At 39.3% G+C, this 16,123-nt stretch overlaps 1 protein-coding gene across 17 annotated transcripts in view; it reads right to left on the bottom strand.

Annotated features, from left to right (window-relative positions):
• Positions 1-16,053, bottom strand: part of syne1b (spectrin repeat containing, nuclear envelope 1b) — a 100,668-nt gene extending 84,615 nt beyond the window's left edge. For 15 of the 17 annotated variants that reach the window (XM_063006902.1, XM_063006903.1, XM_063006912.1 and 12 more), the window contains exon 1: positions 115-380. In XM_063006902.1, the coding sequence (XP_062862972.1) occupies positions 115-193 (79 nt within the window). In that variant the 5' untranslated portion in view covers positions 194-380. Of the gene's footprint in view, positions 1-114; positions 381-11,558; positions 11,868-12,171; positions 12,196-15,982 lie in introns of those variants that run through there. The other 2 variants (XM_063006904.1, XM_063006905.1) reach the window with 2 other exon arrangements.
• Between the last annotated feature and the right edge of the window lie 70 nt (positions 16,054-16,123).

The raw sequence follows: 16,123 nt of genomic DNA, 5'->3' as shown, positions 1-16,123 counted from the left end.
TCATGCATCTGATTCACCTACATACAGCACAGTACACACTACATATAAATCTGTGCAAGACTGTGCTGTTGGTCTCACTCATACAGCCTTTTGGAGGATGACAGGAGCACTTACCACGAAGATACTGAAAGAATCCAGTCACCAGGTTCAGAGATGTGGTCTTTTTTACAGCAACGTCCTTAAACTGAGCCATTCTGCCATGTTCTGTACTCCCACTCTTTCTCAGTGTTAGTCACAGTGTGTGTGTGTGTATGTGTGTGTGAAGATGTCATCCAAAGAGGAAAGGCTGGCAAATTCTATCTATCCTTTATTCGCTCAGGAAACAAAACAGAGCCGGCCGCACTGTTTTCCCAGCGCACACATCCCGTTTTCTCCTCCCTCTCTCTCTTTCCCTCTCTCTCCCCCTCTCACTCTCTTTTTCATGCACACACACACCCCTGAGCTGTGAAAGGCCCCTAATGGAGGGCAGTTTTTTTAGTCAGGCAGCTTGCTCTTGTCGGCAATGCAGAGAAGCCAAGCTACTGTGGATGTGTGCAACCCCCGCCGATCTGCTCAGCCTCCCGCACCATCCCCAGCATCTCATCATCTCTAGCAGTGCACCTCCAATCAGTGTGCACAAAGCCATGATGTCACAGGGTTGCCAGTTTTAATCTGGTGTATGCAGGATGTGGGGTTCATTCTTATGCAGCTTTCCCTCTAATGTGCCACCAAAACAAGCCATTCAGGACCAGAATGCAAAAATGACTCAGCAATTTTTTTCTGAGTTACCATCAAGATCATAATAAAGGGTTGCTGATAAAATGAGGACTTACAAGGTAATGAGAACTTCCTGTTGAATGTCTTAAAATACTTTTTGTTCTGCATTTTTGAGAAGGCAATAAGGTACTGGGTGCAACAACAACATGAGGGAGCTGATGCACAAAACTGAGCAAAATGGAGCAGAAGAATCAAAGGAAAGCTGGGTATCATAAATGTCCAATAAATGTCTGGGTACTAAATAATTTATGTGCAAAATGGTGTTAAGCATCTACCACCTGCTTCTTAGCACTACTGGCCTGTTACGTCCACTGTGAGCTTTGAGCAGTCCACAGTCTCTGTCCAGGTAATACTGGTGCTGTCACACTTTCCTTTAGATAACAGTAACTACATAGAATATCACCACAGCCAAGGTGAAGTGTGGCATTTTTTTTTACCATTTACAGACTTTTGTGCTTTTTCCCATCCATATATTGACAAATCAAGCCTCCTGTAAATACAGACAAGCCAAGTGGACATTTTATAATTCATGTACAGTACGTCATCAGCAACCTTACAGCAACCATAAGACAAATGCAAAAGCCTTTTTTTAACTACATATTCAGACACTGTACTTAATGGTCTGTAAATCAGTTTATTTTCTGTTGCTGTGGTAATCCCTGTTATTTTATGTCCTATACTATGTGTGTAAGCATATAGAGCTTTATAGAGAGTAGAAAAGTGCTGTATTTCTATGCTTTTTTTTATATCTGCAACAGTTAAAGTCAGTATTTCATTTTCACTGGGCTTTTTGCATTTTCCCCTAGTCTATTCAATTACACTTAATCAGATCAAATAATCACATGATCACAAGAAAATGTATTTCGCTTGTGACAACATGCATATTTTAGATAACATATTTCAGTCTTTTGTGCAATGATAAGGTACAGAAAAACACCAGAGATAAAGGGCAAGTTCACATGGGCTAAATGTACATTCGGTACATTGGCAGCAGGAGCTGATCTTGTATTAGCAAATAAATCCAATTTCATCTTAAATTTTAACAAAACTAAACCATATTTGGCCAAAATAACTCTTGCGCTGCATTTTCATATGTAATGCAGAAAAAAACAATACTCAATCTAAAATTGGGACACCCCTGCTTTTGATCCACAGGTAAGCTTATTTTTCGTAAGTGAGGCAGTCTAGAAAGGCATTATCATCCTTGCTGAAGTATGAAGAATTTAAGTGTTTAGAGCAAGATGTGTGTCTGGCTCAATTACACGTCCATTAAATGTGACTGTAATAGGCAGAAAACAGAGTGCGCATCTGTGTTACAGAGGACCAAGCTCTAAATTAAATTATACTCTCCAAATCCTTTGAAAGTTTGTACTTAACATAAATTAGAAACAGAGTATACATTTGGCAACAGGTCAGATGCACATTAGGTAGCTATAGCTTGCTTACAGGGGCTGCCCACAATAAGGATTAGTGGTTTATTTTGTCCACCAGGGACCACTGTAAAACCGGAATGTCTACTTATGCATTTAGCACATTTAAAGCATTAAGGTCAATGAGACGTGTCCATGTCCATTTTATACTTTTTAACCACCAGGCAAAAATCAAACAAAGGAAACTAATGACATTTTATAACTATCAAGACCTTTTGTAATTTTATATTGTTTGCATTTTTACAAAATATTGTAATTTAACATTGTGTGTAATTATACACAATACTTTTATTTATGGCTTGCTAATAGCACGTTTAAAATTAAACCAGCACAATATGCCACTCAGGTGGCGAAGCGGTAAAACACACGCTGTTAACCTGAGCTGAGATCTCAAATACATTGTATCGACTCTCGGCTTTGCCTTGTCGACTGAGGCTTAGTGGCCACATGAACAACGATTGGCCTGTTGTTCAGATAAGGGGCGGGATTAAGCCGTATGGGGACTCTCTCTCAGACTAGTGCGATTACGACCTCTGCTGGCTGGTTGGTGGCGCCTGCACGGAGATGGGAAAGGAGTGCGGTAGAGGGTGTGGCTCTCCGTACACAGCGCTGTACTGCACTGCACTCGTCAAGTGTAGGTGATAAGATGTTAGATTGCTGTGCACATGTCGGAGGGGGTGTGGAGCAGCCTCGTCCTCCCCAATCAGGAGCAGGGACCAGCATTAGTGAGAGGATGATTGACAGGCAGATATTAGATGTGCTAAAGTGGGAGAAAAAGGAAAAAAAAAAAAAAAACAGCCACTAACCAGGTATTTTCAGGAGTCTCACAGATAGCACTAACATGGATCATATGCATTGTGTATTACTCAGTCACTCGTACCACTGCCTCGAGCACACAGTAGGAGTTATTTTAGAGGCAATGAGGTGATTTCCCATCCGGCCTTCTATACCTTAGGCATGGCTGAATTTGTCTGTAGGGCAATTTACATTGCCCAAGGAGACTTAAACCCTGTTCTCAGCTGTGGTGGGCTAGAGCACTGCTGTGCCACCCAACCACCTTACATTACTCCTCCTAAGTAATTTTCTCTTACTTTAGAAGCTGGGATCTCTTATTATATTTATCACTTTGTAAAATTGCCAGGAAAACCTCCCAAAATATGCAGACGTTCTACTGGCTGCTATAAATTGTCTGTGAAATACTAAATGAGTGTAAACATGGATTGGTGGCCTGATTCTATGCCTTGCACCCAATCCTTACAGCTTTCCAATCAGACTAAAATGGTTACCAAGATTAAATGAATTAATGTTTTTTTTTTTTAATTAATGTGTTGTGATTATAAATAAACCCAATGTCATGGCCATCAGTGGCCAAGAGTCCAAAACAGCATAGTTGGCCGCGCATACTGGGTAAAGAACTGTGATTCCTGACTCTACAGTCAGTCACAACACTGGACATTAACACACTGAGAATAAGACAATTTGCATCTTTCCACAGACAAATTTACTGTACTTGTGGGTAAAATGTTGGGGAACTACTTTGAAATATTTACTGGCAGTGTAATACAATAACATTAAAAGCATTTCCCACTGACTTACACTTTTATTATTAATTTAAAAAATGGAAGTACATTGCAAGTAAAAAAAAAAATTGTAAAGATTGTGGTGAATTTGTGTACATTTATTAATTAGTTTACTGGATGTGTACAATCTAATGTTGTAACAAAGCCAAGCCATGCAGTCATGTTACAAAAAGTAGTAAATTGAATTCCTACCATTACTGTTCAAAAATAACAAAATAATAACAAAGGAACAAATGAAGCTGTTTTGGAATAAGTGTATTGTGGGTTTTCTGAAAACATGACAAATTTTGCTGGGTTAGAAATATACATACAGCAACTTACATTATTAATGTGATGGTGTATAAAACCTTTCCAAAGATCTAACCTACATTATTAATGTGATAGTGAAGAAACACTTTCCAAAGTCCTAACCACACCCCAATCAAGACTATCTGGCAGAGCTGTGGTAGCTCACTGGTTAAGGTACTGGACTAGCAATTGGAAAGTTACTGGTTTAGGCCCCACCACATCAAAGCCATTGTTGGCCCCCTAAACAAAGCTCCTAACCCTCTATTGTGTTATAATGATATACAACTGTTAGTGTTTCAGATAATACCATCTGCTAAATGCCACAAATGTAAATGTGAAATGTATATGTATGTGGACTGTACTGAACTTCCAATCTGGCCTTTCATGCTTCAGACACAGCTAATTAGATATATACATATATATACAGTGTGTCACAAAAGTGAGTACACCCCTCACATTTCTGCAGATATTTAAGTATATCTTTTCATGGGACAACACTGACAAAATGACACTTTGACACAATGAAAAGTAGTCTGTGTGCAGCTTATATAACAGTGTAAATTTATTCTTCCCTCAAAATAACTCAATATACAGCCATTAATGTCTAAACCACCGGCAACAAAAGTGAGTACACCCCTAAGAGACTACACCCCTAAATGTCCAAATTGAGCACTGCTTGTCATTTTCCCTCCAAAATGTCATGTGACTCGTTAGTGTTACTAGGTCTCAGGTGTGCATAGGGAGCAGGTGTGTTCAATTTAGTAGTACAGCTCTCACACTCTCTCATACTGGTCACTGAAAGTTCCAACATGGCACCTCATGGCAAAGAACTCTCTGAGGATCTTAAACGATGAATTGTTGTGCTACATGAAGATGGCCAAGGCTACAAGAAGATTGCCAACACCCTGAAACTGAGCTGCAGCACAGTGGCCAAGATCATCCAGCGTTTTAAAAGAGCAGGGTCCACTCAGAACAGACCTCGCGTTGGTCGTCCAAAGAAACTGAGTGCACGTGCTCAGCGTCACATCCAACTGCTGTCTTTGAAAGATAGGCGCAGGAGTGCTGTCAGCATTGCTGCAGAGATTGAAAAGGTGGGGGGTCAGCCTGTCAGTGCTCAGACCATACGCCGCACACTACATCAAATTGGTCTGCATGGCTGTCACCCCAGAAGGAAGCCTCTTCTGAAGTCTCTACACAAGAAAGCCCGCAAACAGTTTGCTGAAGACATGTCAACAAAGGACATGGATTACTGGAACCATGTCCTATGGTCTGATGAGACCAAGATTAATTTGTTTGGTTCAGATGGTCTCAAGCATGTGTGGCGGCAATCAGGTGAGGAGTACAAAGATAAGTGTGTCATGCCTACAGTCAAGCATGGTGGTGGGAATGCCATGGTCTGGGGCTGCATGAGTGCAGCAGGTGTTGGGGAGTTACATTTCATTGAGGGACACATGAACTCCAATATGTACTGTGAAATACTGAAGCAGAGCATGATCCCCTCCCTCCGTAAACTGGGTCGCAGGGCAGTGTTCCAGCATGATAATGACCCCAAACACACCTCTAAGACGACCACTGCTTTATTGAAGAGGCTGAGGGTAAAGGTGATGGACTGGCCAAGCATGTCTCCAGACCTAAACCCAATAGAACATCTTTGGGGCATCATCAAGCGGAAGGTGGAGGAGCGCAAAGTCTCGAATATCCGCCAGCTCCGTGATGTCGTCATGGAGGAGTGGAAAAGCATTCCAGTGGCAACCTGTGAAGCTCTGGTAAACTCCATGCCCAGGAGAGTTAAGGCAGTTCTGGGAAATAATGGTGGCCACCCAAAATATTGACACTTCAGGAACTTTCACTAAGGGGTGTACTCACTTTTGTTGCCGGTGGTTTAGACATTAATGGCTGTATATTGAGTTATTTTGAGGGAAGAATAACACTGTTATATAAGCTGCACACAGACTACTTTTCATTGTGTCAAAGTGTCATTTTGTCAGTGTTGTCCCATGAAAAGATATACTTAAATATCTGCAGAAATGTATGGGGTGTACTCACTTTTGTGATACACTGTACATACACATATATATACAGTGCCTTGCAAAAGTATTCAGCCCCCTTGAACTTTTCAACCTTTTGCCACATTTCAGGCTTCAAACATAACGATATGAAATTGTAATTTTTTGTGAAGAATCAACAACAAGCGGGACACAATCGTGAAGTGGAACGAAATTTATTGGATATTTTAAACTTTTTTTAGAAATAAAAAACTGAAAAGTGGGGCGTGCAATATTATTCAGCCCCCTTGCGTTAATACTTTGTAGCGCCACCTTTTGCTGCGATTACAGCTGCAAGTCGCTTGGGGTATGTCTCTATCAGTTTTGCACATCGAGAGACAGAAATTTTTGCCCATTCTTCCTTGCAAAACAGCTCGAGCTCAGTGAGGTTGGATGGAGAGCGTTTGTGAACAGCAGTTTTCAGCTCTTTCCACAGATTCTCGATGGGATTCAGGTCTGGACTTTGACTTGGCCATTCTAACACCTGGATACGTTTATTTGTGAACCATTCCACTGTAGATTTTGCTTTATGTTTTGGATCATTGTCTTGTTGGAAGATAAATCTCCGTTCCAGTCTCAGGTCTTTTGCAGACTGCAACAGGTTTTCTTACAGAATGGTCCTGTATTTGGCTCCATCCATCTTCCCATCAATTTTAACCATCTTCCCTGTCCCTGCTGAAGAAAAGCAGGCCCAAACCATGATGCTGCCACCACCATGTTTGACAGTGGGGATGGTGTGTTCAGGGTGATGAGCTGTGTTGCTTTTACGCCAAACATAACGTTTTGCATTGTGGCCAAAAAGTTCGATTTTGGTTTCATCTGACCAGAGCACCTTCTTCCACATGTTTGGTGTGTCTCCCAGGTGACTTTTTATGGATATCTTTGAGAAATGGCTTTCTTCTTGCCACTCTTCCATAAAGGCCAGATTTGTGCAGTGTACGACTGATTGTGTCCTATGGACAGAGTCTCCCACCTCAGCTGTAGATCTCTGCAGTTCATTCAGAGTGATCATGGGCCTCTTGGCTGCATCTCTGATCAGTCTTCTCCTTGTTTGAGCTGAAAGTTTAGAGGGACGGCCGGGTCTTGGTAGATTTGCAGTGGTCTGATACTCCTTCCATTTCAATATGATCGCTTGCACAGTGCTCCTTGAGATGTTTAAAGCTTGGGAAATCTTTTTGTATCCAAATCCGGCTTTAAACTTCTCCACAACAGTATCTCGGACCTGCCTGGTGTGTTCCTTGGTCTTCATGATGCTCTCTGCGCTTTAAACAGAACTCTGAGACTGTCACAGAGCAGGTGCATTTATACGGAGACTTGATTACACACAGGTGGATTCTATTTATCACCATCAGTCATTTAGGTCAACATTGGATCTTTCAGAGATCCTCACTGAACTTCTGGAGTGAGTTTGCTGCACTGAAAGTAAAGGGGCTGAATAATATTGCACGCCCCACTTTTTAGTTTTTTATTTCTAAAAAAAGTTTAAAATATCCAATAAATTTCGTTCCACTTCACGATTGTGTCCCACTTGTTGTTGATTCTTCACAAAAAATTACAATTTCATATCGTTATGTTTGAAGCCTGAAATGTGGCAAAAGGTTGAAAAGTTCAAGGGGGCTGAATACTTTTGCAAGGCACTGTATATACACATATACATACATATACACATATACGATTATGTCTATAGAGTGCCCGCTCAGGCAGGTGGCATCACTGAGCCTCAAAACCGGGCCTGCAATGAGGTTCATAAGGCTGCCGCACTACCCAAGCACCCAGCAGAACTTGCTGTATTTGACTAGTCATGAAATCACTCAGATTTGTTGTATGTGCTCTAATTATTCAGACAGAAAAAAAATTCCAGAAGTGTCATGGAATACATTCCCCTACAAACTGAAATGAATAATTCCCAAACTTATATAAAAAAGTTAAGACCATAGGTTTGACCTCTTATCTCCCACAATAACATGATATTCAGAATGTAAAATAAGAGCAGTGTAAAAAAAAAAATTCCTTAAAATGTATGTGTGCAATTTCAATTTCATATGTTTTAATGCTGCATATGGTTAAACTACTTATTTTAATTACATTAACTTGGCACTTTTTCTGGAAACCATAAATCCAATACTTGCTCAAGCTCCTAACAATAATATCAATTGTGCGAGCAACCGAAAATGGATAGTGCGCTGGGTCCAGAAATTATAAACGAGAAAAATCACAACAAAAACTGATCACTATTAAATATTAAGATTATAAATATTAAGATTATCTCTGTGATAATGAGTAAACATAACAGTTTTGTTGTTGGCAGTGTGATGGTCTCTTTATTATGTGATAACATGTCAGATCTGTCCTCATTGGCAGCTGCTCCTGTCAGTAAGAGAAAGCTGCTGGACACTCTTGCCCTGGGCCACCTTTTCTCTCTACAGTGTAACTACTGTACATTTGCTACTGTTGCAATGAGAAATATTCAACCTGAAGACGACTAGATTGGGAACAAATGGGAGTTTCATATTCAACTTCCCACCCAACAACAGTGCCTAACCTCACCAGTGCACTTTTTTATTTTATTTTTCCTAGTTATCCTCCAAATCTAGTCGTATCCAATTACCCGATTGCATTACGCTTCCTCTCTAATGATGCTGATCCCTACTTCTGATTGAGGTGAACGAGACTGTCACACGCCCCCCGATATGTGTGCAGTAGCCGACTGCATCTTTTCACCTGCACGAAGCGAGTTCATATGCGGATCAGCTTTGTGTATGGAGAGCCACACCCTGTCCACATTATCCCTCGACTCTGTGCAGGTGCCATCAACCAGCCAGCAGAGGTCGTAATTACATCTGTTATTAGGTCCTTACACGGCCTCCCGCCCTGTATAAACAACAAGCCAATCGTTGTTCATATAGCCAGTTAAATAACAAATAACAGTTAATATTAAAAGTAATATTCAAATAAATACCTGTGGTCCTCATACCTTTATTGAAGTATTTTATAAACCTTTCATAAATAAAGAAATCTTGTAGAAGCAAATTAATGAAATTCTGAAGTACAGAAGTACATTACATTCATACAGTACAGTCATTTTTAATCAAGGAAACAGTGAGCTGGCATCAGATGTGTGGTAGTGATCAATGTGCATGGCACGCTATTTTACCACACTCTTAAGTGAAGCATGTCAGTTACCACTTACCATGAGGAAACCACACGTTTACACACGTTCTGAAACCTAGAACTGCTGCACCGACCATGGCCCCTCCCTAACAACACATCTTCTTATTTAATACCCCTCTACCATGGCAACAGTAGAGAGTCTTGCATTACAGGGAAACAATTTCCTGTTTCAGAGAATATACTTTTTTTAAAATACAGTAACATAATGTAATGGAAAGCAACATCCGATAAAATTTTAAAATAATTTTTTTTGGAGGTGAAATATCAAATAAATTATATTTAAAAGCATGACTTCCTTCCTCATAGTATAAATGCCAAGTACCGGTTACTCTCAGTTCTATTTTTGCTGTAAATATTCTACGCACTTGGGCATCTCCATGGTGATTACAGCCACACATCAATTTTCAACACAACACAAGCCACCGCACTTCACTCTGACACTACACCGGAAGCCTGTCTTAGGCAACTTTTCAAATGCCTATCAACCCTTTTAGGGGCCAGAAAACTGCTGCTGAACAAGAATAAACACATTGAACTGTGCAGGTAAACGACTCCTGCAACACATAAAATTTGTTTGACAAAACATGCACTTTTAAAATTATCTAAACTTTTGTCTGTAAGATACTACCAAAGTTGTTGATTCTGCATGTAAAGAAATTGTGTATTTATAGCACTACACAATGAGCAGTAATAAAATCCTTTACAGTAAAGGCTAACACTGCTAGTCTTTGTTCTCCCTTCATCCCAAACATGCCGAATAGAACATAAGCATAAAAACGGACATCAAATATTGATTTTTTTCTTCCTCAAGGACAGGAATCGTATCAGGTTATATCTGTTTCCATGCACTTTGTCAATTTATTGCTAAATCTGACTCATCCAATTTTATTTACATACAAGTGAATGTGTTTCTGTACTGCCCTGCCATGGGGAGGCATTCTGTTCAGGAACGCCTAGTCTGTACCAGGACTAGGCGCTCAGAGGAGACAAAAAGGATGCCTTGCTTAAGAGACAAACAATATCAGATTACTAGACCGTATCTTAACTACAGAGCCACCCCAGCACAAATCACCTTAATTATCATGTTACATACACACATTAGAAGTGTGTCAGTTTCATTTAAACATTTTCAGTACAAAACCCATATTAGACATATCATGATTTGATACCAATCCTTAATCAGTCCTTTGTTTTGACCCTTTCAAACAGAGTCATGTTATTAACTCAGACGTTTGTCACCGAGAATCTAAATGCCAGTCATCAAAGGAAGCTTGCACAATGTAGGTTGAATAAAGTTTTTCTATTCTATGTAACCAGTGTCACATGAAAACTTTGTCACTTCCTCACAGTACTTCTAAAAGCAAAAAATAAGACTTCTCGCTAAGCATAAGTAAACCAAAACTTAAACAAATTTAGGCAAATAAAATCATGTCTAGTAATGAAACATCACTTTTTTTAATAAAACTGCTTTACTGACAAAACTGTCATTTGTGTGTTTGTGTTACTCATCTATAATGAAATTATTTACTGTTCTAGCAGCAAAATTGTTCAAAAAACTGTGGCCTGTGGAGTACTTGCAGCCCACCCAACTATGAAATATCGCTTTTAATACCTCACATTAATAGCTGACTAATGCGTCAATACAGCATATGCCCACTGTTGTGGCCCAGCTGAAATTGAGAAGCACTGTATTAGGACAAGTATAAGACAACTGTACTTTCAAACAAGTACATGTGTATCACAGCCTGTTGTGATCTTACTCTTTAAGTAAAAGCCTGGCATTACCTCTAATCACTGCAGCAATGCTAACCAGCAACACTTAGTCTAGACACATTTCTGCTTTGGCAAAAGGGTAAAATAAAAGTCCAGTTTGAAGGATTCATTTCAGCTGACAATGGTAATAGTGATCTAATTTTATAAAACGTTAAGAATTTGGAATAAAATCAGGAGCATCCATATCATATATAGTCAAGTCATCCTAAACTGAATCAGCCTACCAAATAAACAGAAAAACACACACAACTAGAATGACTGCAAACTAACTGTGTTAAGATTTATTATAACTATTCAATGATTTTAAAATGGGTTGTGCCAGTATGGTAGTGGATGGACAGTGCATTAGGCAAATAATGTATAAACAGATCATTAATCAGATTAGCATTCTGGATGCCCTAAATGGGTCCCAAAATATCTGTGCTATTATATATTTAAGCATACACACACACACACACACACACACACACACACACACACACACACACACACAACAGAAAGGAAGCATCTCCTACCTTGCAGTTTTTGCATCACATTCTGTATGTTTGCTGCGGACCGTCCAAAAGGGCTGAGAGAGGCCATGGCACCTGTCTGCAGTAGTGCCTTGCCCCAGTCTGGTACGCAGAGCAACTACTGCACTACTTTCTTAGGGGGACATCCCTGCTGAAGATTTCCACAGCGCTTTCTACCTCTCTCTCTTGCACAGCACAGGAACTTGGTTTGCTGCCATAGAGCATCCAATGAGAGAGCAGGTTTCTGTTAGAGCTCTGGCTGTGTGTCTTCCTTATTGACCAATCACAAGCCTTCTTCCTTTAACTGTTCATCTGCATAAGACATTCAAAATGCAAGGCAGTGAGACAAATGGGTGATGAATATGAGTTTCAGGAGTGTGAAAATGGTTTCATAAAATCTTTAAATAATTGTAATAAAATTGCATTGGCATGCATCGTGAAAATGCACAGAAAACAATTTGTTTATACTTCTTTCATAGCTTTTTGACATAATTATAATTAACATAATTTAACATAATTAGACTGATCTTTCTGATACAGTGTTTGATGTAGTGTTTAAGACTAAGCTAATTAACCAATTGGTAAATTTCTTCTAACACTTTTTACTCATCCTTACCAGGGATGTCAGTGACTGTGGAGGGGGCTGTACATGCCCTCTGCAAATGTTGGTAAACTTTTAGCTTCAACTGTATAGTTGTGCAGTGGTAAATTATGCTAGCCCATTACCCCTGGGATTCAGGGTTCAAATCCCCAGCGGTGTTATCAGCCAGTCGAGCGTCTACATACAGACATGATTGGCTATGTCTGAGGAGTAGGAATTGTTGATGCCCAACGATGGACTGGTGTGCTGTCCAGGGTGTGTAACTGCATTGCACCCAGTGATTCCACACAAACCAGACCCACCGCAATCCTGACCAGGATAAAGCAATTCTAACACATGAAAATGAAATGAATTGTACACTAAGCTTGGTGAAATCTCAGTATAATTTGTACATGCATATTTGTGTAAAACTTTACAATTAGTTACATTATTACTTATCAACATTTGACGTTGCAGCTATAAAATGTATCTGCTGCCTGTACTAAATATTTCTAATACTGTATAATTTATATAAAACATATCAGGTTTCTATGTCTAATTCTCTTATTTATCTTTAAAGTAGATGACACACTTACATACCACTGCCTGTTAAAGCATTTCAGAAACTGCTGACCTCTTGGTAAAATGTTATTTTTGCTGTGACATGCAAATCGTTGGGTCAGAATTTAGCATAAACCACATGTGCCCACATGTGGACTCAATTTTCCCTTTTGTCAGCAGTTCAGGCAGGTAATTCTGTTAATCTCGTAAAAGAAAAGCACAACATTTAATTGTAAGTTTATTTAAAAGTAAAATTATTCTGAAAAAAATATTGTTCAGGCACCCCTAAATATTCAAAGACACAAAATGTAACTTTTTTCATTTATGTTTCAGTTCTTTTAAATTGATCAGAGTATCTAAGGACTTATCTCTGCAAGCAGTAATCCATGATAAATAATAAATTATTTGCAAAACAATTTATTACTGCATTGTGTTGTATACATATACAAATACAATAATAAATTATAATAAATAAAATAATAAACTATATCATGTAAAAAAAATCCCCAAAATACAGGTACATTTTGATTAAATATAGGTTGTAGTAGTGACATGCACCACTTACTTCACCCACATTCCAAAATAAAAGTTCTACAGTATATGTACTGTAATAAACTTTATCATGTAAAAATGACCAAGAATAGATAATGTAAGTGTTTTTTTTTTTTTATGATTTATAACTGTTACTGTAGGACTTTTTTCCCCCCTCTTTTTTCCCCCCCAATTTTTATCCCCCAGTGTAGTCGTGTTCAATTACCCTGAATGCATCCTCTATACCAGGGGTGGGCAAACTTTTCGGCTCAAGGGCCACACTGGGTTTTAAAAATTGACAGACGGGCCGGGTGGGTGCGGGGGTTTGGAACTAATATAAGTTCACGTTTAAACCTTTATTTTCGTGATTAAAGCATAAATTTTTGAATATAAATGAAACACCAGACTCATCCTTTTATGTGCACATTTACACATGCGTGAATGTGATTTTTTTTAATGCATTTTTTAAAATTATTTGTATCTTTGTTTCCACTTGGTGTATCGCCGTCTAAACAAAACCAATTCAGCCTTTAAAGCAGCACTTTCAACATAAGTTAATGGTTTATGTGTAACATTTTAAACCAGTCAAGTGGTTTGATCATGCTGGGGTGATAGTAGGGTTGCCAACCGTCCCATAAAATACGGAATCCTTCCTTATTTGGAAACTAAAGGCTGCGTTCCGTATTGAACTGATACGGGACGCACTTTATTCCGTATTTTTTATCAATGGTAGAGAAATTCAGCAGATGAGACAGAGACGGGGCGATCTGTATGAAACAGAAGGAAACTGCTGCTACCGTGGGAATTAGAAAGCGTTTGGTTATTATTCTTAGTGTACACGTTTAGTCTCAGTAACGCCATGTGTGCGCAGGGATATCAGCATAACAGCCTGTTCATTACACCGCTGTTTGAGTAGCGCAGTGGGCAGAGCGCGTGGCTCATGTTTTTCCGCCCTAGGTTCGAATTATGTAAAAATGTTGTTGCACTATGGTTACATGATTACATGATGTTCTTTATGGATGTTGGTTTGCCTAAAACATGGTTCTGGTTTATTATTATAAAGAATAAAAATAATAAATGGTAAACAGCAGAATCCATGTTCCTATGACGGTGTGAGACACGTTATATATTTCATAACATAACCGCCTGGTGTGCGCCATCTAGTGGAATCAATTAAAACGCAAGTTTAGTGCAGGAAAAAGATTTAAATTAATGCGGTTTTAGGACAGTTTTGTAAATACTCGGCCGGATTAAACAGCCTAACGGGCCGCATGTGGCCACCACTGCTCTATACTGATTCGACCCTTCACCGCTGACTGAGGACGCCTCTCAACTGACATGCGCCCCCTCCGGTACGCACAGTCAGTACAGATAGTGCATTTTTCACCTGCACGAGTCGAGTTCATATATTTGACAGGCACTGTGCACGGAGGGCCATACCCCCATCTGCATTATTCCTCGGCCCTGTGCAGGTGCCATCAGTCAGCCAGCAGGGGCCACAGTCGCACCAGTTATGAGGACCTATGATCCGACTTTCTTACCCCTAAGAACAACAGCCAATCTTTGTCCATACTGCCGCCCAGCCTAGTCGGAAAGGCAGAGCTGAGGTTCGATATGATGTATTCGAAACCCCAACTCTGGTGAGCTAGCGTACTTTACCGCTGCGCCACCTGAGCGGCACTGTAGGACTTTTATCCTGTAATACAAGTGTAGTAAATGGCCACTAAATAGCCACTACAACCTTTAATACTTTTCAAACACCTGTCTTCTTTATGCACTTTTTAGAAGCTCCCTTAGTTTCTCAGTGCAGATGAAGCTCACATTTATCCTTAGCTAAGCATTAACAGAGGGACATTTTGTAATATATTTGATTATAGTGAGGTCATGAAAATGTATTATATTTAAATTAATGTCCATTTTTAGTCATTTTTTACATAATATGATTTATTACTGCACATATACTGTACATATATGTGTAGTAAGTGATAAATGTCAAGGGGTAACTACTGCAACCGTTAATGCATTTTAAACAGTTGTACTTTCATGCACTTTTTAGACGCTCCCTTAGTTTTTCAACATCTTTGAAGCTCGTGTATGAATAATAAAGCTGAACTTTTTAAAATATATTTGATTGAAAACACACTTTACCAAAGTTTGATATTTTACTGTTTCCTCGGTCATTACTCAAATTACACAAGCAAACTGTATTACCCATTTCAATTATACAAACAGAATGATGGACCGTTTGCAACAGCAGTAGGAAATATAGACAACACTATTAATGAGTAATTTCAGGTCACGGTTATTTTATTTACTTCTAGGGAAAATAGGTTGATTATGATTCGTTAGTAATACCCATATTTTTTAAAAAGTTTAGTTTCGTGTCACAGCTGCTGTGCCTTTCAACAACGAACTCTCACAGCATTGCTAGAGTGGTGCATTATAAAATCGTATTCTCCTCACCATGCTAGTTATACCACTGTAACATTAAAACTGCACGAAATTATTTGAGTTTCCATGGCATTCCGTCTGTTTTATATTATTGCAAATATTAATCGTTGTGGAATTAAAAATAACAATTAATGCTGCAAAAACTGAAATGAAACCTTTAACAGGCAGTACAGAGGCTTTAGGTAAACAACCAACCAGAAAACTAGCCTCTGAACAGCTAGCACTCAGTACAGCGAACTATTCTGAGATAACCCTAACCATAAATATTGTGAATACATTAAAACGTAAAAAGTAACATAGTCACCTTCTCCTCAACTTGCAACAGTAATAGAGGGTTTGGGTTTCCGCGGACAGTGTTTAGGTAGTAATTAGTTGAAACTGAGCGTCTCTTTCGGTTCCTCTATAGCGCAGGTGGAGAAACTCTTGTTAGTCCGGTTGCCAATGG

This window comes from Trichomycterus rosablanca, chromosome 13, assembly GCF_030014385.1.
Source record: "Trichomycterus rosablanca isolate fTriRos1 chromosome 13, fTriRos1.hap1, whole genome shotgun sequence".
In the NCBI taxonomy this organism is placed as follows: domain Eukaryota; kingdom Metazoa; phylum Chordata; class Actinopteri; order Siluriformes; family Trichomycteridae; genus Trichomycterus; species Trichomycterus rosablanca.
The sequence above is the reverse complement of the archived record's forward strand: the minus strand, read 5'-3'. Positions and strand labels throughout refer to the sequence as shown.